The following is a 25,606-nucleotide window of genomic DNA, read 5'->3' as shown; positions in this document are numbered from 1 at the left end:
TCAAGTCAGGGCACCCTTGAAGTATACCCCTAGGTGAATGAGGCTGCACTGCAACCACCCCACAACTGATGGCATGCAGTTGCAGCATAGCGTTTATGCATTTAAGGGGTTAAAACAGGCGGTCAGGAGGAAACATATTGCCTCTTTACCGGCTGTCAAATGCCTTTAAAAAGCAACCTGAGCATGAATCGCTTTTCAGAGGAACATTTTTTTGCTGGTACTTTGAACATGCAAGTAAAAAAAACAAACAAACACGCATAATAAAGTGAATTAAAAAAACAACTTTTTTTGTACTTTATTTTTGCAATACTATTAAAAAAAAAAGCAATTATTCCAGTTTATAATGGTTCCTGGTGTCACAAAATCCTATCCTGTAAAGAAAATGTAAACATTAATACTTACAATATGAATATTACAAAGAGGGGAAAAAATAAAAAATGCAATAGAATTAGTCAAACAGGAGTGTCTAGGAACATTTTTGTTAATGCCAGAAAACTTTTATACAATATTTTTCACAAAATATAACATTTTTTAGCAAATAATACTGAAAATATAATTTATAATTTAATTATGAAACAAAGAGAGAAAAAGGAGAAAAAAAAAAAAAAAAACACACCACTCACCAACAATTTGTATATAAATAAAAAAAAGAAAAAAAAAAAAAAAGGTTTTAAGATGCAAAAACACTTGCAAATATACGTAACAAGCCACACTACCTCGTTGATTCTAATGTTTCAGAGTACCCATGTTGGAGCATGTAGAGCAATGGATAATGTATTCCAAGGGTAGGTATCTTTTATCCATTGCTATACATGCTCCAACAAGGGGAGAATGAAATATCCTTTTATAAGCTTTAAAGTGGATGTAAAGCCACTCTCATCCTTTCTAAACTACCATAGTGCTGATCTATAAGGATATACATGCCTTCTGCATGTATCCTTACCTGTCAAATGTCTCCCATCTGTCTGCTATAAGAACTGAAAAACTGCAGATTCTGTGGGTGGATCTGTTGTCTGGAGCTCAGTGGGTGGAGTCGTGAAAAAAAAGTTGATGCTTCACGTCGAATTTGAAAGGAGTTGAAATCTTTCCATTCAAGTCTATGGTAACGCGCTGCAACATTACAATAGGCGTTTGTGGTGCGACTTTACATGCCAAAAACGCATGTCAACAGCACTGCAAACATGCATAGAGCGGTTTAACACTCATTAAAAACTTATGAAATTAGCCTATTAACCGCTATGGGGCGCAATTTGATAAGCAATCAGCATTTTGAAGCCAGTATGAACAAGCCCAAGTCTGAACTGACGCGAGCATGCCCCTTCTGCTGCAGTGGCAATTATTCACAAAGCTGTATTTAATATCTACCCCAAAGGGGAAAAAAAATAATAATAAAAAAAAAAAAGGTGTCTTGTTTGAGCACAAGAAAAACATACAAAAAAAAAAAAACACACATTACTCAAAATAAAAGTTTAATTTTTAAATGTTCACAGGCATGCATCTCACGATTGCACATTGTTGAGCCCCGATGAGCTATCACCTGTACTGTTCGATGGCTTGGCCTGTGCGGTCTCTTCCTGCATCAGAGTTTGCATCATAAAATTCTTCACAACTGCTAGATTGTGTAGCATGGTCCTCAGAGACTGCAAAAAAAAGAAAAAAAGAAAAAAAAAAAAAGTGTTTTCATGTTCTCTAAATCACAACCAGACATTATACATCCATTGTAGAAAAACAACCACACAAGAAAAACTTACATGACTTCTCTTTTTTTCTTGTGCTTTACACATCCTGTTGGCTGAATGGATTGTAAAACGGATCTTAACTTTGGTTTCAAAGGGTCAATTTTATGGTAAAAATTAAAAAAGGCTTGCTTTCAAATGGTTCAGCATTTGCTGTGGCCTGTAAAAATGATGCAGGTCTTTGGCTTTTTCCATGGACTTTCCACTTTTGCTGGGCTTTGTTAATCTGTGGTGTCAGGACTTCGCGAAACAAAAGCTTGAACAACCTTCAGAACATCAGTCTCTTTTCTGAACATTATCAAGGCACAGGTCATATTGCTGCTCTTTGAACGAACAGCTTCTAGGATCTTTTGCCCTAACTGCACCATAGGTTGGGGAACTTAAACTACAGCTTTTAGACTATCCTTTTGAGGCTCCTGTGCAATCTCCATTTCCTGACTCAGTCTCGTCAAAGCTTTCTTGGGTATTTTTAATAAGTCTAATTTTCGCACTTAATCTAGTTGCTTCGCCTGTTTTCAAGTAGGACCGTCTTCAACATTAGACAAAGTCTGTACTTTTCCTTCAGCGCAACAGAAACCCCAGCATTTTCCTGTACGACCGAGTCGTCATATATTTCATCCGAAGTTCCTACCGGAGAAAAAAAGGTTTCACAGACAACAACATCTTAACATTTATATAAACAAACAAAATTATTTATTTTTTTTGAACATTTATGGCAGTTCTTCATAAATCACCTAATCCCCTAAGGCTTCATGTACACTTGGCCACAATGTACCGCAGCCGTGGGGAAAAATGCAAAACACAATTTCTAAATTAATAAAAAAAAAAAAAACCACACAGCATTTATTTTTTTGGAGTAGGAGAAAAAAAAAAAACACATTAATTTTCCAATCATAAATTACAGGGCCAAAGGATCTTGGTATCTCATGGTTGGGATATCCAAAAGCAGTGCAACCTGAGGGGTGGGCAACATAGCAGCAAAGTCAACAGGCAAACAAGCTGCCGATTAGGCCTACGCTTTCAACTCACACTAGAATACATACCATTGTAGGTCCCGATCACCAATGTTTTTTTCGCTTGGTTGCCATTCAAGCCCTGATGAAAGGGGCACATAGACCCATAAAAAGCATTGGCTACTTCTTGATCTGTACCCCTGATCTTTAATGGAATAAAGTTGTATCTGGACCTCTTAGCAGTGGTGTGGCACTTAAAATTTCAACCCTTTTTACATTGCACTACAAGCCAAGGAGACTCTGGAGATCCTCTGAAGTGTAGCACACCAACATTAACACTTTGGGATAACCATAACAATAAAATAAACCTATGGGTCCAGCGCTATCCCTCCACTTTCCTTGATAGGACAGAGGGTGGGCCAAAGCACCACATGGCATAAGGTCCGAGTGTCCTCTCGGGAAAAATGAAATAAACGTAATTGGATGAACAGGTGGCAACGTTGCAAATCTGTGAAACAGATGTCTGAAGCACAGACAGATCTCACAGGACTGAAATGGGTAAACGGCCCTCCATGGAGGTACACTTTAGAGACCCTGTGTGAAAAAGGAAGGGAAGAAAGACGCTTTGGAAATAAAGAATGTATTTGGCCTTAATACAATCTTATCCCCCGTGTAACAGTAAAAGGCTTTTTACAAGAAAATGCTGCCAACTCAGACCGACATTGCAGAGGTAAATAGCAACAAAGGCGGCAAACTTAGAGTGAAGACAGAAGAATCTCCCTGATAAGCGTAAAAAGGCAGCTTCTGATGACCTGACAGGACCATCAGAATCTGGGGGTTTAAGTTGATCATAAGCTTAATATGGCATGCAATGCCAAGCTGCGGTTTTCTAAAGCGAGCAAAGTCCTTTCTTGTATTGAGAGGTATGGACTCCAGAGACAGATATCATTTTGCCCCTGTACAAATCATTAGTAAGACCTCATCTGGAATATGCATTTCAGTTTTGGGCACCAGTTCTCAATCGGAGAACTGGAGAAAGTGCAGAGAAGGGCAACCAAACTGATTAAGAGGCATGGAGGAGCTCAGCTATGAGGAAAAATTAATAAGAACTAAATCTATTCACTCTTGAGAAGGAGAATTAGGGGGGGAAATGATCAACATGTACAAATATATATAAAGGGTCCATATAGTGAACTTGGTGTTGTGTTATTCACTTTACGGTCAACACTGAGGACAAGGGGCACACTTTTACGTCTAGAGGGAAAAGAGATTTCACCTCCAAATACGGAAAGGTTTCTTCACAGTAAGAGCTGTGAAAATGTGGAATCAGACCCCTCCAGACGTGGTTCTGGCCAGCTCAGTAGATTGCTTAAGAAAGCCTGGATACTTTCCTAAATGTACATAAAATAACCGAGTACTAAAGATTTGTAGGTAAAGTTGATCCAGGGTAAACCCGATTGCTTCTCTGGGGATCAGAAGGAATTTTTTTCCCCGGCTGTAGTAAATTGGATCATGCTCTTGCTGGGGTTTTTTGCCTTCCTCTGGATCAACTGTGGGTATGGAGTTGGGTGTATGGGATTGTACAGTGTTTATTTTGTTTGTTTATTTTTTGTGGTTGAACTGGATGGTCTTTTTTCAACCTGACTAACTATGTAACCAGTTTCAAATCTCAATGTCACAGGGAAAGGGAGTCAAGTGAGCAGCAACCTGCACATGGTTTGCACCAATGAAGAGCAAATAGTCCATGGGCACTCTGGTGGTTGCTTCTATGCAGACCAAATGGAAAGAACAGATCTGTCCCACAGAGGTGGAATTGCCCATCCCCACACTGGGAGAAATAACCTTTCAAGTAGGCTTAGGGGAAGCGGATATTCTAGATTTCAAAAGCATTGAGATTACCCGTCTCTAGGCACCTGGGCTTCAAATACATGAGACCGAGAAGCTAGATGGTGGACCAGTACCCGAGACAGAAAATCTGGATACACGAGGAGGACCCACAGACAGTCTGCCAGGAGTCGGAGAATGCCTGAGTACATCTTCCTGGACCAGTTTAGAGCAATGGGAATTACCAGAATGCCCTCCATCTTGATCCTGTGTAGTAGACCAGGAGGAGGAAAGGAATAAGTGGTAAGCACTTCTGCCTAGCAGCACTAGGGTCAAATACCAACCACTGCACTACCTGCATGAAGTTTGCATGTTCTCCCTGTGCAGGTTTCCTCTGGGGACTCTGGTTTCCTCACACACTTCAAAGACATGCTGGTAGGGTATTGTGTATGTAAAGTGTTGCATGAAGCTATACAAGTACCCAAAATAAACAAAATAAATAGATGAGGCTGAACTTATCCCAGGAAGTCATCAGGTCATTCACTGTAAAAACTAAAAGATCCCTAGACCTGCTCAGGTTTGAACCTGAGCACCAGGAGGCTTAAGGCCCAAGTCTGGCATCCCCCCACCTGTGAGAGAACTTGAAACACCTCTCAGTTAAAGGGACCAGTCTCCTAAAATCAAGCGACGGCTGAGGAGTTCTGCATGGCAATTTTCTCCACCTAGAATGTGCATGGTGGTCAAGGCTGGTACATAAAGTTCTGCCCAAGCCAAAATTACTAGAATATATATCAGGAGACAAGCTTACTTTGTCAATATAGCCCCCTTGAACTGAGAGGTTACCTAGGACTTCTCTCCAGCATGATAGGCTGACATCCGTCGCGAATACCTTCCACACCAAATGGGAGGAAGGATTTCTCAAAATCCCAGCACCAAACTTGCGCCTCACCATGCCGGGGGAAAACCTGGTCTTGCTGTACAGGTCTATGGAACAATCCAGAGACTGCACCCTCTTGTCCAATGCTGCTTGAATTTTGAGCTACAAGCAAGGGGTTGCAGTGAAAACGGGCATATGGAACTACCTTGAAAAGGACACCATTCGGCCCAAGACCCTCACGCAAAGTAGAGGGTCAACTGGCTTCTAGACTTCCCAGTCCGAATGTGGGAGGAGTGTCTGGGGTTTATCCAAGGAAAAAAAAAAAAAAAAATACTTGGAACAGAGCCATTTCCTAAGGCTAGGCCCAGATACCCCAAGCTATGAGGAGTTCCAGTATTATGGATATTCATTATCCACTTAGTCCAATGGATGTTGGTTGACATCTGAGGCAGCAGTTTCCTCAGAAAAAAAGTTGTCCAGATATCCCACTATGGGGAAGCCCTGAAAGTGAAGCAGAGTAATAGTGACGAGCACCTTGGTGAAAAAATGAGGTGCATTGGACAGACTGAAGTAAAAAGCAAATGGTAATATTGTGTATACCCACATCAAATGCAGGCAGCATTGATGTGCTAGAAATAATGGGGACATATGAGCACTGGTCTTTATGTTCCTGGAGGCCAGGATGTCTTTAGGATGAAGGGAGACGATAGAGCGGGTGGATTCCATGCTGAAATTTTTGCACCTAGCGAAAGTTAAAAGGGTTTTTTTAATAAGAAACATTTATTCTTACCTCCACTGTGCAGTTTGTTGTGCACACAGTGACCCCGATCCTAGTCTGCTGGGGTCCCTCGGCGGCTGTCGCGGCTCCTCCCCGCAACAACTACACACAGATATGCGAGTGAGCTCACATGGTGTATAGCTGTTGCGGGCGCACTCCCGTGATACAGCGGCGGCCATAGCCGCCGCATCACTCGGCCCCGTCCCGCCACGTCATTGGATGCGATTGACAGCAGCGCCAGCCAATGGCTGCGCTGCTTTCATTCATCCACTGCAGCCAATCAACGGGCAGGCTTCGACTCGAGGAGGATGACGGGGGCGAGCGCGGGACTTTCGAAGGGTCAGGTAAGTAAAACGGGGGCTCGGGGGCGGCTGCCATCATCTGATGTTTTTTTCACCTTAATGCATAGAACGCATTTAGGTGAATTTTTTTTTTACCTTTACAACCCCCTTTAAGGACCTTATGCTACTTTTTGCTGTGGGGATAGTGAACAGGTTTGGGTAGAAATCTAAAAACCTCCAACTCTACTGGGGTGACAACTATGACCTCCCAAGAGAGGAGCTGCACCAGAGCAGAGTTGCACCATTACGCAACAATGGAGACCAAGACTTAAAATGTCCAGCTTGTAGATACAATGCCCTGGGCAAAGAAGAAATGGCCTTGAAAAATAGTCCAAGGTTGCATCAAAAAAGAGTTTACACTGAAAATGCACAAATTTGAATAGGAGGCCCGCATTTCTTACAGTGTTTGACAACTGAGTGCCCGTAGTGACAGCAGGGGATGCTGCATGGGCACATGCAGGATGCGCCAACACTGTTGCAAAAATAAAAACTTACTAGTGCAATGTCACAGTCAAGTTAGCCAATGATTCATGCCACAATGTTCCTTGTTCCTCTTTGTCAAGGAGACTTAGTATCACTGTATTTGCTATAAGAGATTATCTTTGAAAGCTGTTTTTTGTGTCACTGACCCCTTTAAGAATCTGTTGAAGACTATGGACCTCCTCCCCAGAAATATTCTTGTAAACACAACTTTACATCTCCCCTATTATTTCAAATTTACACAATTTACATAAATTGCGTAAATCTTAAATAGATTGTAAACCCTCAGCGTTCTTTACCTTAATGCATTCTATCGTCGTCGACGATGAAATGCATTAAGGTAAAAAACACTGAGGGTTTACAACCTATTTAAGATTTACGCAATTTATGTAAATTGTGTAAATTTGAAATAATAGGGGAGATGTAAAGTTGTGTTTACAAGAATATTTCTGGGGAGGAGGTCCATAGTCTTCAACAGATTCTTAAAGGGGTCAGTGACACAAAAAACTGCTTTCAAAGATATTATGACAGCTAACAGAATTACTAGCTATATCTCAAGTCCCCCCCCTCCTCAGAGTATCCATAAAGAGAATAAGACTGTCCATACATGGCTGTTTTCTCCTTCAGCTGGCTAAATGATAAACTGAATTGATTCCCACATCTACACATTCAGTGTGGATGTGGAAATCCTGCCCACTGTGTCATTATATTTTGACTCCTGCCTTCCCGTCATCAGAATATACAGATCAGCACTGCAGTCTATTGTGCAAACTAAAGTTTTCCAGACCAACTTCTCATGAAACAGGAACAGCAATGGCCATACACAGGTTGCCACCAGTAAGCTCACCCAGTAGACAATGGGGTTTATTTAACAAGCTGGGAGAGTGCAGAAATCAGGCTCACTTCTGCATAGAAAGCAGAAGTGAGACCGATTTGGCACTCTGCAGCTTTAGTAAATCAATCTCGCTGCAATAGTTATAGTAGAATTCTACCAAAACAGTTATAAAGCTGACAACATGGTACTACATTTGACTAAACTTTGGATATTAAGGTTTCCCAAACTATTTTTGCTTCATATATTCAAGAAAACCTGAAAAATATGGCCAATGCCACTGCAAAATAAAGTACACCACTACTTCAGTGATCTTTACTTGCTTCTGGGTCCCACGCTGAGCGGCTGTTCTGCATTGTGAACACAGGGGGTGAGCTGCTGGGCACAGGCAACAGTCAGAAAATTCCTTGCATTTTCTGAATGAATACAAAGCGTTTATAAGGTGGAGTGGTGAGGTCACGTTTTTGTCAGATCAAAGAATGCATTTCATTCATTCATAAAATAGTGTCCATGCCGAGTCAACCGACCTCCTGTATTCACAATACATCAGGCTAGCTGCTCGGCACAGGACCCAGAAGCAAGTGGAGATTTCCAGCTGTTGGGGGGGGCATATGCCATATACTTTGTTACACTTTTCCAAGCCGGGTCATTGCTGATGCATAGAATCAATTATTTAATGCTCATCTCTGTGCCTTATTGGAGAGATTTCCCATCACAGAAAGTAAGGGGCGGTCAGAGTTAAAACAAATGTTTTGGCTAGAGTGGGGCTTCACAGGTAATGCAACAACTTGGTGTAAGGTGAGGTTTTAACTACCCACTTGTTTGACAAACACGATCAACTACTTGCTTCCCTGCTACAGCTGTGACTGATAAATAGTTTTTAAACAAACCACCTTGCCAATTATTTATGCGATCACCGATTTCACCTCTGGGCTCTTAACACAGTTAAATTCTGTGCAACATTGTCAAATGATTAACCATGTATTATAAAAAAAAATATTGAGAGCAATATTACCTCAAAGCTCAAGTGTTTATACTCTGGCATCTCTGTTATAGATAACAAGCGAATGGCCAATTTTTGTATCTGACCTTGAAGATAACAGAGCTCTTGACTTTGGACAGGCTGTAAAATATGACAGTGAACAGTGTGCCGGATATTCACACATAACTGATCAATTAAGTTATCACACTAGCAGATACTTACAGAATATTTCTCAGCGGGTGTTTGTTCAGGATTCCATATTTTAGTTATGGTTTTAAATGAAATTCCATTAAATTTAGGCTGAGAAACTGTAGGAGAAAAAGTAGGTGTAAGCAACGATTACCTGATCATTTCCTATCCTAGGTCCATAGAACATAAGATTTACCCGGGAGCACTGGAGGACAGGAATACCAAAACATACCAATTCTCTCACTGCATTTGCAATAAAAATGTAGAAAGGTAGTGATATGCTTCAACAACTAAATAATGAGCAAAACAACTGCTGCTGAATTCATTAGCATGGATGCAGCCTTACCTTGTTTCCACTGATGGATACTGTACCATCAACTGTAATAAACACATGTAGACTTTATAACCTGTATGAATGAGCATTCCCACAGTCAACAGGTGAGCCAAGTACTTCTGGCACCAGAAACACATTGGGAAACCAATAGGGCTGAAGTCTTACCAGGAGATGAGAATACTTAGGGCAAGTTTTGTCAAGTTTGCATTGTAATCTTGCTCCAGTAATGCAATGAAGGCGCTAAATTACTTAGCAGTGTCAACAAGAACATGGGGTACAATGTCAGGTGTTAGTCTGGCTTCATTAATGCAGCTTAAAACTACATTGCTATGCAGTTTCTACAAGAACATGGGGTAGCAAGCAACACTGCATTCACCTTATTTTGGAAACTGTCCTCAGAAAGTTTTTTGGCAATTTATTTTAAAATTCTTGCAACTAGGACACGCTGTGACTAGAATTAAAAGAGGTTGTAAAGCCTCAAGGTTTTTCACCTTAATGCATTCTATGCATTAAAGTGAACAACTTTGTAGTGCAGCAGCCCCCCCGAGCCCCCCTTTTACTTACCTGACCCCCAATGGTTCCAGCGACAGGGATGAGCACAGCAGCTCCAGCTGCTGTCGCGGATCCTCATTGGATCGATTGATAGCAGCAGGAGCCATCTTGTAATAATGGATATCGCAGCCATGAAAATAAATCCTTTCCACACAATTAATCTAAATTACTACTATAATGCAGATACACGTTAGAACCAAATTCATAATAAATAAAAAGAAGACGACTGCGGTACTGCAGGATGTGCTGACCATTAGAAGTGCATGCCGTAATATTCACTGCTGAAATAGCATCCAGAACTGCCTTGAGATCCACAATAGGCGGCTTTGGATTTACTATATCTTGATCATGAGAGGCGGTAAGTTCCATCAGGTCAAGGTTAGAAGTCATTCTGTGAAGAAAATAAATGTTGTCAAATATATTCAGGCGATTTTGTTCATGCATGAAAAATCCTGCTTGAGGAGAGAAAACCGACATGGTGTTGGGCTTCATAAAAAAAAAAAAAAACAGTTTAAACTGGGAGACTAGGTTTCTTTGCCATGGTTCCTGCTCTGCCTAACACCCTAAAACGCTTTAGACTATATAGTGGGTGAAAGTTAAGAACCTGACCAAGGTTTCTTAAAGCCTTTTATGACCCTGCTGGGGAAATAACATTTCCTGTGTGGGAATTACAACAAGAATAAGCACACTATATGCAACTGAATTTTTTTTTGGCAATAAAACATTTTCGGTACAGAGTAGTTAGAACCTCCATCAAGTTTTGTTATTGCCATCTTCCCATTGGGGAGAATCTCATTACCTCTCCAACAAAAGGGACAGGGCAGCAATAACTACTCAAAATATGTAACACTTTCCCTCTATATGCTACTCACAGGGTAAAGAGAAAACACAGAGTTTCACTTAGGCCTCTTTCACACAGGGGTAGTGGGGGCCTCGGCGGTAAAGCAGCGCTATTTGGACGCCAGCGGGGAGCTTTTAACCCCCACTAGCGTCCGAAAAAAGGGTTAAAACTGCAGTGGAGCTTTGCTGGCGCTGCCCATTGATTTCAATGGGCAGGGGCACCTCAAAGATGCTGCTTTACCCTCCTGCCTTTCACAATGGAGCCGCTTTTTCAGGGCGCCAGTTTTAGTGCTATAGCGCCCCAGTGTGAAAGGGGTCTTAAAGTGATTGTAAACCTATGTTTAACAGAAAACTTGTTATACTTACCTGCTTTGTGCAATGGTTTGGAATCCTCCTCTTCTCAAGTCCTCCACTAACACTTCTGGCTCCTCCCCCTGCCCCCATAGCATGCTGCTTACTATGGGGGCACTTGTGCAAGCACGATCCTGAGCCATGCTCTGATGTTATTGCCACACACACACACACACACACACAATGTCTTGGCCCCACACTCTACTTACTGGCTGTGATCCGACAGCAAAGCCAATGGCTCCCACTGCTGCCTCTCTTTACAGTGGGGGGAGAGAGCTGAAAGAGCCACTGCTCTTGGTCACAGTGCCAGATTGAGAAGGGCCCAGATCATTTTTTTTTTTTTTTTTAAAGGGTGGGGGGGGGGGGGAGAAAGAATGGGTTGGGGGTGACGAGTAAGCAAGCTACATACAGAAGGTTTTTGTTACCGTTATGCAGAGAATGCATTAAAAAAAAGTAAAAAAAACAACACACACACACACACACACACACACGTCCACCTTTAGAACCATTTTTAAAGTAAACTTGCACTAAGAGAAAGATATAGATTGCAATTCTGATCTCTTAAAATGCTAGTTATCTTGCCGTGTCTGGCCTCCCTAATTTTAAAGTCAAATTCACGCAGCAAGTGAAGTTCCAAACTACAGATGTACATATCAGTTCAGTGTCAGCAACTTGGAAAGCATGCAGCCTTTGCATTGATGTAACAGCCAGGCAAGAGAGTTTATCAATGACAAAATGACATGTTCTTTCGTTATAGGTTTTATTTAATATAAATAATTATATAAATAGATATTTGTCCTACTAAAACACTTTACTTGTATAATTGTTCTGCAAAATTTCTTCACGCATCTACCTGAATGATATACAGTTTGGGGACATGCAGATCTGTTGACATGGCTGGCACTCACGAAAACGGGTACAGACGGAATAAAAATACATAATACAGTGATACCTCGGTTCACGAACGCTTCTGTTCACGAACAACTCGGTTCACAAACAGAAAAGTTCATAAAAATATGCTCCGGTTCACGAACTCCGCCTCGGTACACGAACAGGAGCCGCGGCCATTTTAATGCTATTTCCAGGCTGTCACATGGTCGTGACTTCCTGTAGGAAGACCGTGGAGAGAAGAAGACACACAGAAAGAAGTACTGTGAGTACTCAGCAAACATTTTAAGTGATTTTTTGGTGTGCTTTTTAGCACATACAGTACTGTCGTTGCTGTATTGTACAGTTCACTGGACACCCAATATGTCTCCCAAGAAGCATAGTGGAAAGAAGAAAGTGCGGAGCAGCAATGAAGGTGACAAGAACAGCAATGCAGGTGACAATGTGCAAAGTGGAAATGCAGGTGACAAGAATGTGCAGCGCAAGCATGGTGGCAAAAAGAAAGTGCAGAGCAGTAGTAAAGGTGACAGCAAGGTTGTGAAGAAAATAACCATAGAGCTGAAGAAGGAAATTATAGAAAAGCATGACCGTGGTATTCGTGTGACTGATCTGGCCTTGGAGTACAAGATGGCAAAGTCAACAATCTCGACTATTCTTAAAAACAAAGCCGCCATCAAAGGAGCTGATGTTGCAAAAGGAGTAACAATGTTAACCAAGCAGAGGACGCAAGTGCTGGAAGAGGTGGAAAAACTTTTGTTTGTGTGGTTGAATGAGAAACAGCTGGCAGGTGATAGCGTTAGTGAAGTTATGATCTGTGAGAAAGCCAGGAAATTGTACAGTGATTTACTGCAAAGAAGCCCCTCTACAAGTGCAGCAAGTGACAAATTTAAAGCCAGTAGGGGGTGGTTTGAAAAATTCCATAGTAGAAGTGGCATCCACAGTGTGATTAGACATGGTGAGGCTTCCAGTTCCGACAAGGCCGCAGCAGAAGCCTACAAGTTAGACTTTGCAGAATTCATGAAGACAGACGGATACGTCCCTCAACAAGTGTTCAACTGTGATGAAACAGGGCTCTTCTGGAAAAAAATGCCGAACAGAACCTATATCACGCAGGAGGAAAAAGGCACTACCAGGGCACAAGCCCATGAAGGACAGATTGACCCTTTTGCTGTGTGTCAACGCAAGCGCCGATCTGAAGATTAAACCACTACTGGTGTACCATTCTCAGACCCCTCGTGCATTTAAGGGGACAAATTGTGAACAAGGCCAGACTGCCCGTCATGTGGAGAGCCAATGCCAAAGCTTGGGTCACAAGGCAATTGTTTATGGAATAGCTGCAGGAGGTGTTTGCACCCACAGTCAGAAAATATCTTTCTGATAACCAGCTGCCTGAAAGGTGCCTTCTTCTGATGGACAATGCCCCGGCACACCCTCCAGCCTTGGTGGATGATATGGATGCCGAGTATGATTTCATCAAGGTAAAGTTCCTCCCCCCCAACACAACACCACTTCTGCAGCCCATGGACCAGCAAGTCATCTGCAACTTCAAGAAGCTGTACACAAAGGCGCTCTTCACTAGGTGTTTTAATGTCACTGAAGAGACGTCCTTGACCTTTGAAAGACTTCTGGAAGAAACATTTCAATGTTGCCCACTGCATTAACCTCATTGACAAAGCCTGGGAAGAGGTCACTCCCCGAACCCTAAATTCAGCCTGGAGGAAACTGTGGCCAGAATGTGTCGCTGAACGTGACCATGACTTTGAAGGGTCTGATGCAGAGGTAGTGGAGGAAATTGTGTCCATGGGCAAGAGTATGGGTCTGGACGTTGATGGTGCTGATGTGGAAGAGCTTGTTGAGGAACATAGGGAGGAGCGGACCACGGAAGAACTTTCTGAACTACACAGTGAGCAGCAGAAGGCACTTCTTGAGGAGCATTCCACTGAGGAAGAGGAAGAAAGGGAGGAGGTTAGCAGTGATGCCATAAAATCCATTATGCAAAAATGGAACGAGTGCCATGATTTTTTTGAAAAGCACCACCCCAACATAACTGTCGTGAACAGAGTGTTAAATCTCATGAATGATAATGTGGTCTCTCATTTCCGGAGGGTTATGCAGCGCAGGAAGAGACAAGTGACATTGGACAGATTTTTCAGAAAAACTGAGCCTGCAGCTAGGAGACAAAGGAGAGAGGAAACCCCTGAAGGAGATCCCCCTGATGTCCTTATGGAGGGGGACTCTCCCTCCAAACAATAACTGCCTCCCACCTGCCTTCCTCCATGCCAGAAGTCATCTCAAGCAAGGTTAGTGTCCTCTCTTTTTACATTACTATACTGTACTAATGTGTATTGTAATTTGTTTCATATTTTTGTGCTTCAAAAACCCCCAAAAAAAGGTCAGCACGGATTAACCGGATTTACATTGAACCCTATGGGAAAATGTGCCTCGGTTCGCGACCAATTTGGTTCGCGACCAGAGTCAGTTCACGAATTAAGTTTGTGAACCGAGGTATCACTGTACTGACTTTTGTTTACTAACATTAGGATTTAAAAACTGCAACAATAAATTTATACAGACCTTTTATTTAGACTGCAAGCCATCTGAAAAAAAAAAAAAAAAAAGAAGTTTGCAATGTAATAGAAGCATGGTTTAACCACTTAAGCCCCGGACCATATTGCTGCCCAAAGACCCAAGGTGTTTTTACAGTTTGGGACTGCGTCGCTTTAACAGACAATTGCGCGGTCGTGCGACGTGGCTCCCAAACAAAATTGGCGTCCTTTTTTTCCCACAAATAGAGCTTTCTTTTGGTGGTATTTGATCACCTTGGCGGTTTTTATTTTTTGCGCTATAAACAAAAATAGAGCGACAATTTTGAAAAAAATTCAATATTTTTTACTTTTTGCTATAATAAATATCCCCCAAAAACATATAGAAAAATTATTTTTTTCCCTCAGTTTAGGCCGATACGTATTCTTGTACATATTTTTGGTAGGAAAAAATCGCAATAAGCGTTTATCGATTGGTTTGCGCAAAATTTATAGCGTTTACAAAATAGGGGATAGTTTTATTGCATTTTTATTATTTTTTTTTTTTTTTTACTACTAATGGCGGCGATCAGCGATTTTTTTCGTGACTGCGACATTATGGCGGACACTTCGGACAATTTTTACACATTTTGGGGATTTTTGTCATTTTCACAGCAAAAAATGCATTTAAATTGCATTCTTTATTGTGAAAATGACAGTTGCAGTTTGGGAGTTAACCACAGGTGGCGCTGTAGGATTTGGTGTACACTGTGTGTGTGTTTACAACAGTAGGGGGGTGTGGCTGTAGTAATGACGTCATTGATCGTGTCTTCCCTATAAAGGGAATGACGCGATCGATGCGCCGACACAGTGAAGCACGGGGAAGCCGTGTTTACACACGGCTCTCCCCGTTCTTCAGCTCCGGGGAGCGATCGCGACGGAGCGGCTATAAACAAATAGCCGCGCCGTCCCGGATCGCTCCCCGAGGGGACCCGACCGCCGCAAGTCGCGGGGGGGGTCCCGATCGGACCCCCCACCCACGTCTAGGCAGGGACGTACAGGTACGCCAATGTGCCTGTACGTGCCATTCTGCCGACGTATATGTACAGGCGGCGGTCGGGAAGGGGTTAAAGAACAGCAAAGATTGAACATAAAGGGCCTTGGATCCAACACCGAGAAAATCTGTCAATAGTTGTACACCCACAACTTTAAAAATAGACAGTCAATGAAGGGCAGTATGAAGTCATTTTGAGCGTTCAGTGTAATGTGCCAAAATATTTTTTAAATTGGACCCCTTTCACACCGAGGCGCTTTACAGGCACTATAGAACCAAGAATAGCGTCTGCAAAGCGCCCTGAAAAAGCGGCTCCATTCACTCCAGTGCGAAACCCTGAGGGTTTTCACACTGGAGCGGTGCGCTGGCAGGACAGAAAAAAAGTCCTACTAGCCGCATCTTTCAGGCACTGTAGGAGAGGTGAATACACCAATATATATACAATATACTCCTTGAAATCAATGGGCAGTGCCACCGAACCACAGCAGCGTTTTTAACCCTTTTTCGGACGATAGCGAGGGTTAAAGGCACCCCGCTAGTGGCCGAATAGCACTTTACCAGACGTCCCCACCGCCCCAGTGTGAAAGGGGTCTTAAAGCAGAACAAACCCTTCCTATTAACTTGCCATGGTATCTGCGCAGCAATTTTTCAAACACCTTTTTTAGGGGGGGTTTAAAAACCAGTTTCAGACTTAATAAAAAAAAAAAAGGTAAAGTTAAGCAATTTTTTTGCATAATGTGAAAGATGAAGTTATATCGAATAAATGGATAACCCAATATTTCATACTTCAAAATTGCACATGCTTGTAGAACGGCGCCAAACTTCACTACTTAAAAATACCCATAGAACAGTGTTTCTCAACTCCAGTCCTCAAGGCGCCTCAACAGGCCAGGTTTTCAGGATTTCCTTCAGATGAAACTGCTGTGGTAAATACTAAGGCAGTGAAACTGATCAAATCACCTGTGCAAAATAATGGAAAGCCTGAAAACATGACCTGTGGGGGGCGCCTTGAGGACTGGAGCTGAGAAACCCTGCCATAGAAGATGCTTTACATTTTTTACTGGTTACATGTTTTGATTTACAGAGGGCTAGAATTATTGCTCTAGCTCCAACGTTCGCGGCGATACCTCACGCGTGGATTGAACACCATTTTCATAAGTGAGTGGGACTTACATATGTGTTTGCTTCTGAGTGCGAGCACACGGGTGCTTTAACCACTTAAGGGCCGCCTCCTGCACATTTACGTTGGCATAATGGCACGGCTGGGCACATACAGGTACGTCCTCCGTGACCCATGGCTGGGCACTAGCAGCTGTGGGACCCGATCGCTGCTGGAGTCGCGCGATCGGTCCCTGCGTTCTTCACTGTGGCTCCGTCATCAATCGTGTGATCGATTTTATAGGTATACACAATCGATGACGTCCCACCTACAGTTAGAAACACATTAGGTCATACATAACCCCTTCAGCTCCCCCTTGTGATTAACTCCCAAACTGCAACGATCATTTTCACAGTAAGCAATGCATTTAAAATGCATTTTTTGCTGTGAAAAATGACAATGGTCCCAAAAATGTGTCAAAATTTTCCCGAAGTGTCCGCCATAATGTCGCAGTCACGAAAAAAATAATTGATAAAAATGCAATAAAACTATCCCCTATTTTGTAAACGCTATAAATTTGGCGCAAAACTAACCGATAAGCGCTTATTGCGTTTTTTTTTTTACCAAAAATAGGTAGAAGAATACGTATCGGCCTAAACTGAGAAAAAAAAAAAAAAATGTATATATATCATTGGGGGATATTTATTATAGCAAAAAGTAAATTTTTTTTTCAAAATTGTCGCTCTATTTTTGTTTATAGCGCAAAAAATAAAAACCGCAGAGGTGATCAAATACCACCAAAAGAAAGCTCTATTTGTGGGGAAAAAAGAACGCCAATTTTGTTTGGGAGCCACGTCGCACGACCGCGCAATTGTCTGTTAAAGCGACGCAGTGCCGAATCGCAAAACCTGGCCGGGTCCTTTAGCTGCCTAAAGGTCCGGGTCTTAAGTGGTTAAATAAAAAAAGTTTTAACTAAAAAATAAAATAAAATAAAAAATGATCACTTTTATTCCCATTACAAGGAATGGAAACATCCCTTGTAATAGTAATATGGCATGATTGGTCCTCTTTACAGTTAGATATGGAGTCAATAAGACCCCACAGCTCACATCTAGGCTGGGACAGCTGAAAAAAAAAAAAACACACAACACACCCCCACACTATCTCAGCTTCCCAGCCAAGGCGGCACTGTTTGTTTAAATGCAGAGGCCAGGCGCGACATCATAACATCGCACCCGGTCTCTATGGTAAACATCCGGGCCGGCGGATCGGCAATTCGATCGCCATACCAGCAAAAGGGGCCAATCTGAAGTTATGTAAAACATTTTTTTTAATTAAAGTATGCCGCCCAAAAGTAGCTCCGAAACCTTTTTTGGGCGACAAGCTCCACACAATGCGGGTTGCCACGATTGCAGCACGACAATCATAGCAGCATCGCTCTGCGATTTTAGGTGACATTCAAATGAATGGCATCTCTAATGAGCATTCTACAATGCCAATCACATCTTGGTGCTTTTAAAATCGCAGGCAGAACCGCAGAAAATCTGCCCGCGATTCAAAACACTGAGGTGTGAATGCAGCCCAACAGCTAAGAAAGCTGCTACTGTTTGAGCTGCAACTGCCATGGTGTGATCAGTTATGACACCAGCCATTTGATGGTTTGATAGTTTGGTTGAAGAAACAAGTAAATGTGACAATTAGAAATACCAGCATTCCAGGAATTAAAGTTTTTTTTTAAATGGGTTTAATTTTGCTGTTCAGGGGCTCTGGGCTTCAGCAGCCTCCAGCTAGAAGAAATAGGAGCAATGCTGCAAGCAATTTACAGCACACGCAAATTTTGGTAGCATAATTATTAATGTGGAATGAACTCACCGGCCAATATATAAGGCACACCTTGCTTTTGTACCAGGTTGGGCCCCTTTTGTCTTAACAGCCTTAATTCTTAGTGGCATAGATTCAATAAGGTGTTGGAAACATTCCTTCGAGATTCTGGTCCATATTAACATTATGCCATCATGCAGTTGCTGCAGATTTGTTGGCTGCACATCCATGATGCGGCTCTCCTGTTCCACCAAATCCCAAAGGTGCTCTATTGGATTGAGATCTGGCGACTGTGGAGGCCATTGAGTACAATGAACTCGTCATGTTCAAGGAACCAGTTTGAGATAATTTGAGCTTGGTGACATGGTGCATTTTCCTGCTGGAAGTAGCCATCAGAAGAAGAAATGGACATGGCCAGCAACAATACTCAGCTAGTCCGTGGTGTTTAAAACTATGCTCAATTGGTACTAAAGGGTCCAAAAAGAGTGCCAAGAAAATATCCCCACACCTCTTCCATGGTAGGTGCTTCAGCAGCACTGCCTATTGATTTCAATGGACAATGCTTTGCGGGAGCGGTGTGCACACCGCCCCAAAGATGCTGCTTGCGGGACTTTGCAGACCGTCCCGCAAGCGCACCGCCTCGCCCCAGTGTGAAAGCACTCAGGCTTTCACACTGGGTTGGCATGAGAGGCACTTTACAGGCGCTATTTATAGCACTAAAAACGCCTGTAAAGCACCTCAGTGTAAAAGGGGTCTAAATATATGGGTTTAGTTCTACTTAAAGCTGCACTTTACAACTTGATAAAATAATAATAATAATAATAATAATAATAATAATAATAATAATAAGGCAAGGAACATGCCCTCCCCTCTGTAAACCGACCACGGTTAATCATGGCTGCTGAGACTTGACACAGTGCTCATTTTACGTGCCTCAGTCATCCGCAGCCCTCCGCTATGCCAATGGCGTCACTAGAGTTGGTGTCAGCTGGTGCAGTAAAATATGGTGTCACCCAGCAAGTGCATATAGAGGTGTGTGCTAGTTCTCAACTGAAAATGTTTCCGTTTCCATTGTGTGGGGAGTTCCGCCTCAGAATATACAGAGTCCAGTCGGAGCTCATTTGGCTGGGTTTCTATGGGTCACAGGAGAGCAATTTGTTTTGCACTCCTGTGACCCGTTTTCAGAGAGCAGGGTGAAGTCCGATCTCTGCTGACGTTACAGAAATCAGTCCAGGCACTGTGTCAGACAATAAAGCCGTCTGGACCAATAGCCGTCTCAGCCAGCCGCCGAGACTGCCGCTCCCCGCTCCAGTGACTGCAGGAGCGGAGAGTTGCTGACCGACAGGCAGCAGCTCTCTGCTCGGGAGCTGTGAGAATCAAGCCATTGGTGATGTTCGATCGCACGGTTCTCAGTGCAGAGGCACGAGGGACAGATGCAGCATCAGTCCCATGCTCCACCCACCTAGGAGAATATATATAAAGAAAAAAGAAAAAAGAAGAAAAAAGAAAAAGAAGAAAGAAGAAAGAAGAAAGAAGAAAGAAGAAGAAACACTTCTCTTTTAACCACTTCAAAAACCGCACGCCGTCATATGACGTCCAAAAAGGGGAACTCTTATCCCGGGTGGACGTCATATGACGTCCTGTACTTGCGGTGATATCTGAATGATGCCTGCACCTAGAGGCATCATTCAGATATTTTGGTCCGGCGGCGATCCTGCGCACCATATTTTGTTCCGCCGCTTGATCGTTCTTATAGGTATAGCCATCCGGTGCTTCTCTGGGCTCTCTCGTGCCACCGGGGGCTCAGAGAGATGATCGCCGTGCGCCGGATGGGAGGCATAAAGACCAGATGGTCACCAGTCATCTCCAAGACCGTCGGAGGCCCGGGCGCGATGTGATGACGTCACGCCCGGGTCCCCGTAAGTAAACAAATCGCAATTGCGGGGTAGTAAGAATGAGATCTGTGAATTTTTTTTTCACGACCTCATTCTTTCCAGCCTGGAGGAGAGATGCGGGGTCTTATTGACCCTGCATCTCTCCTTAAAGAGGACCTGTCACACACTATTTCTATTACAAGGGATGTTTACATTCCTTGCAATAGAAATAAAAGCGATCGAAAATAAAAAAAATAAATAAAAAATAAAGTAAAATAAAAAATAAATGAATAAAAAAACTAAAATGCCCCTGTCCCCGGTAACTCGCTCTCAGAAGCTAACGCACACGCAAGTCCCGCCCACGTATGTAAACATCGTTCAAACCACACAGGTGAGGTGTCGCCACGTGCGTGTACAACAATTCTAGCACTAGACCTCCTCTAACTCTAAACTGGTACACTGTAAAAATTTTAAAGCGTCGCCTATGGAGATTTTTAAGTAACGAAGTTTGGCACCATTCCATGAGTGTGCGCAATTTTAAAGCATGACATGTTAGGTATCCATTTACTCGGCGTAACATCATCTTTCATACTTTACAAAAAAATTGGGCTAACTTTACTGTTATTTTTTTAATTCATGAAACCATTTTTTTTACAAAAAATAAAAAAAAAAGGAGTTTGCAAAATTATTGCGCAAATACCACGCAAGATTAAAAGTTGCAATGACCGCCATTTTATTCCCTAGGGTGTCTGATATATATATAAAAAATGTTTGGGGGTTCCGAGTAATTTTCTAGCAAAAGAATGAGGATTTGTACATATAGGAGAGAAGTGCCAGAATAGGCCCGGTATGGAGGTGGGTTTTAAAGCCCTGTATTGAAGGGGTTAAAGGAAATGATAGAGTGATGCTGGGGGAAGCATCTGCATTTTAACTCAGGTGTACATGTTATATAATATACCATTGGAATATTACCTGAAGAAAGCATTTTGGTTCAGATTCATCCACAAGGCTTTCACAATCCTTCAGAAGACTTTCAATTGTGACTTTCTGATGAGCCATTGCCGTCTCGCGTACTTCACGCCGCTTTATAGCAGCAGTTTGTTGCTGTTTGGCAAACTCTAAACACTGTTTTTTCTTTAAATCCAAAGCCTTATATGCTTCATCAAATGCTAAACTAACCACGTCAATGTTCTTCTTTAGTGTATCCTAGATATGAGCAAACAGAAAAACACTTGAAATCATGACTTGCTGGAAAAAAATAAATGAAGTATTACACCCACACTTCAAAAAGCAAACAACTCTACATATTAGGACATGTCAGATTTCAGAAAACTGCTACAGAGCAGGAGGTGTGAGACTTGTATTTAGGATGCAATTAGAGGCTTGCCGACCAGCCGCCGTCGTTTTACGGCGGCAGGTCGGCTCCCCTGCGCGAGAGCTCGTAGCTATACGTCGGCTCTCGCGCAGGCCGACTCGCGTGCCCGGCGATCGCCGCCGGGCACACGCGATCGCTCCTTACAGAGCGTAAACACACAGCTCCCGGTCCTGTCAGGGAGAGAAATGCTGATCTTACGTTGTATGAACAGAAGATCAGTCATTTCCCCTAGTGAGGCCCCCCCTACAGTTAGAACACACCCAGGGAACATACTTAACCCCTTCACTGCCAGTGGCATTTTTATAGTAATCCAATGCATTTTTATAGCACTGATCGATATTAAAAATGCCAATGGTCCCAAAAATTTCGCAGTACCCCCCCCCCCCCCCCCCCCCACACACACACACCTTTCTTTTGGTGGTATTTAATCACTGTTTTTTTTTTGTTTTGTTTTTTAATAGCGCAAAAAAATAAAAAACCTAACACGACTGAAAATTCTTTGTTATAAAATTTAGCAAATTTCTTCATAAATTTTGGCTAAAATTTATACTGCTACATATCTTTGGTAAAAAATAAGTAAATTGGTGTAAATTATTTGGTCTTTGTGAAAGTTATATTGAGTCTACAAGTTATGGTGCCAATATCTGAAAATTGATCACACCTGAAGTACTGACGGCCTGTCTCATTCCTTGAGACCCCAACATAACAGAAAAGTACAAATACCCCCCAAATGACCCCTTTTTGGAAAGAAGACATTCCAAGGTATTTATAAAGAGGCATGGTGAGTTTTTTGAAGTTGTCATTTTTTCCCCCCCCCCACTATTCTTTGCAAAAATCAAGATTTATGTTTTCCACAAAATTGACACAGCATATGCATACCACAAATTACACCCCAAAACACATTCTGCTATTCCTCCCGAGTATAGCGATACCACATGTGTGAGACTTTTACACAGCGTGGCCACATACAGAGGTCCAACATGCAGGGTGCACCTTCACCGTTTGTTGTGCCAATCTAGTTTATCTCTGAATAATAAAGGTTTTAAGATCTATTTTAATTTCAGATAAGGTGGGTGGTGTCAGAAATCCAGAGCGCCACAAGAAGAGTGTCCATTAGAAGTTTCCTTGTAGCGATGATGTGAGCGAGACCCTGGAGGGATTCCACAGCTTTGGGTACCTAAACAGGAAGGGCATAAGATCCTTTGGTATCTGGCAATCCGTTACCCCCTGGATAAATGATAGGGTCTGATCCCAGTATTCTGAAATGGGTGGCTATACAGTGCCTTTGCGAAAGTATTCTGCCCCCTTGAACTTTGCGACCTTTTGCCACATTTCAAACAAAGATATAAAATGAATTTTGCACGCCCAATTTTTCCGTTTTTTTTTTTTTTTTAAAGTTTGAAATATCCAATAAATTTCGTTCCACTTCATGATTGTGTCCCACTTGTTGATTCTTCAAAAAAAAAAAAAAAATACAGTTTTATATCTTTATGTTTGAAGCCTGAAATGTGGCAAAAGGTTGCAAAGTTCAAGGGGGCCGAATACTTTCGCAAGGCACTGTATCCATAGACGGTGGAATAATGTCAGTCTTGAGACTGAGCACCAAGGACAGGAGGCCTCATTTGGATGTTCGGTGGAGAAAGGGATATAGGCTTTGTGCATCAATCAGCTTGAACTGTTTCCTTTCCGAGATCCATTTGTTACCAATTTTAGGGTAATTGCATATCCTAGAATTTTGTTGATCTCTTCTCCAGATATATCTTTGGTCCAGGATTTTGTTGATGTGTGGTGTAGCGATTTTGTAAAAGTTAAGATCAGTGGTTTGAAATTGTCTGCAATTGACTAATGTTGTTCTTTAAATTTTTCTAGCAGGAATGGACGAAAACTAATATGTTTGTTTGGACAGGTCTTGTGTATAAAGTTTGTGACACTTGAAAGAAGTGATGCTTCGGTAGGTGAAATTCCTCAGGCCAGAGAGTTGAATGGCTTGAGAGATGCTATTACAGTGTCTCGGATCAATAGGTTTTGCTTGAATACCACTTCAATACCAGGCACTTACCCCCCCCCCCCTTCCTGCCCAAGCCAATTTTCAGCTTTCTGCGCTGTCGCTGTTTAAAAATGACAATTGTGCGGTCATGCTACACTGTACCCAACAGGGCTGTGGAGTCGGAGTCGGGGGAAATTTTGGGTACCTGGAGTCGGAGTCGGCAAACAATGCACCGACTCCGACTCCTACTAAGTTTAGATTGGAATAAAAAAAAAAAAAAAAGCAAGTTTAAATGTCCCAATTCACAAAAAGTTATAATTAATGACTTCTCTACTGTAAGAATAAAGACCAATGCATGCAGTGCCTCACGTAACCGCAAAACGAACAGGTTAAGTGACCGTGAAGAAGCATGCTTTTCATGTGCTTCACTATATGGCACGCAACGCACAATTAGGAGCTGCAATACTTATACTTTCCATAGTGTTGTGTCCTGCTTTTACAGGGAACGCAGCGTCCATGTGTAACCTAGCCTCTCACTCATAAGGGATTAAATAAATATGTTTTTTGCAGGACTAGAGAGTGAGACACTTGTATAAGTGAAGGGAATGGAGGGCCAATAGTTCAAGACTGAAGGTGTAAACCATTGGAAAAACTGCTGTCATTTAGGCTATAAAAACGTGTAAACTCCGATTGTTAGCTTAAACTTTAAACATGACTATGGGATTCTCCTAGGAAAATCATGTTTTAGAATAAATGCCCCTTCCTGGATCCTCCCACTGCCCTATGTTTTGTTTTTGTTCTAAAACAACCAAATAATGTGGTTTGTATTTTTGAACTGGTAAAGATCCTGTTCCTGATGTTTATGCCTGCTGCTACTATCCAGCCACTTGATTGATTAAAGCGGGAGTTCACCCATAAAACAATTTCTCCCCTTAGATGGATGCTAGATGGATGCTTGTTTTGTCTAGGGGAATCGGCTAGTTGTTTTAAAATATGAGCCGTACTTACCGTTTTCGAGATGCATCTTCTCCGTCGCTTCCGGGTATGGGTCTTCCGGAGCGGGCGTTCCTTCTTGATTGACAGTCTTCCGAGAGGCTTCCGACGGTCGCATCCATCGCGTCACTAGAAGCCGAACGTCGGTGCGGCTCTATACTGCGCACCGACGTTCGGCTTCTTTCGGAAAATCGTGACGCGATGGATGCGACCGTCGGAAGCCTCTCGGAAGCGGCGGAGAAGATGCATCTCGTAAACGGTAAGTACAGCTCATATTTTAAAACAACTAGCCGATTCCCCTAGACAAAACGAGCATCCATCTAAGGGTAAAAAGTGTTATGTACGGGTGAACCCCCGCTTTAATAAAAAAAAAAATAATAAAACTTTGTTTTCATTGTGTTTGTCTTTTGCTTAAACTGTGCAATACAGTAGACTGTTGGCTTCCCAGCCAGTAGTCCTGTGGTAGGTTGCGTTTCTTTCCCTCAAGGAATGTATAAAATACATTCGCATATTAATACAGAGGAGTCGGAGTCGGAAGTACATAAAACTGAGGAGTCGGAACATTTATCTACCGACTCCACAGCCCTGGTACCCAAACAGAATTTATAATTTTGTTCCCACAAATAGAGATTTCTTTTGGTGGTATTTGATCACCTCTGCGGTTTTTATTTTTTGCCAAATTAAAAAAATACTGAAAATTAAAAAAAAAAAAAAAAAAAAATGTTGTTTGTTATAAAATTTATATCGTGATCAGCTGTGATTGGACGCAGCTGATCATGTGGTAATGCGCCTCTTTACCGAGATCAGTGTAGTGGTGTGTCAGACTGACACACCTCACCGCCGATTGCCGCAACGTGCACCCCCACGGTCGTGCAGTGGCTGTTATCCTACTGGACGTCATGATGTCCAGTCAGGATAACGCAA

At 42.4% G+C, this 25,606-nt stretch overlaps 1 protein-coding gene and 1 long non-coding RNA gene across 4 annotated transcripts in view; both read right to left on the bottom strand.

Moving 5' to 3' along the window:
- Positions 1-345: 345 nt before the first annotated feature.
- On the bottom strand, positions 346-1,981 carry LOC120920717. Its single transcript, XR_005744764.1, has 3 exons — positions 1,752-1,981; positions 1,538-1,640; positions 346-371 (listed from the first exon to the last, which is right to left on the bottom strand). It is a non-coding gene; the product is annotated as an uncharacterized LOC120920717 (long non-coding RNA).
- A 6-nt stretch (positions 1,982-1,987) lies between these two features.
- The window catches only part of TRIM61 (tripartite motif containing 61), a 34,998-nt gene continuing 11,379 nt past the window's right edge, over positions 1,988-25,606 (bottom strand). Inside the window, exons 3-8 of one of the 3 annotated variants that reach the window (XM_040332924.1) lie at positions 21,300-21,533; positions 14,532-14,554; positions 10,130-10,269; positions 9,026-9,111; positions 8,837-8,944; positions 1,988-2,363 (exon numbers count right to left, since the gene is read on the bottom strand). In XM_040332924.1, the coding sequence (XP_040188858.1) occupies positions 2,298-2,363; positions 8,837-8,944; positions 9,026-9,111; positions 10,130-10,269; positions 14,532-14,554; positions 21,300-21,533 (657 nt within the window). In that variant the 3' untranslated portion in view covers positions 1,988-2,297. The remainder of the gene's footprint in view (positions 2,364-8,836; positions 8,945-9,025; positions 9,112-10,129; positions 10,270-14,531; positions 14,555-21,299; positions 21,534-25,606) is intronic. The other 2 variants (XM_040332934.1, XM_040332943.1) reach the window with 2 other exon arrangements.

The sequence above is a fragment of the Rana temporaria genome, chromosome 1 (genome assembly GCF_905171775.1).
Source record: "Rana temporaria chromosome 1, aRanTem1.1, whole genome shotgun sequence".
Classification (NCBI taxonomy): domain Eukaryota; kingdom Metazoa; phylum Chordata; class Amphibia; order Anura; family Ranidae; genus Rana; species Rana temporaria.
The sequence above is the reverse complement of the archived record's forward strand: the minus strand, read 5'-3'. Positions and strand labels throughout refer to the sequence as shown.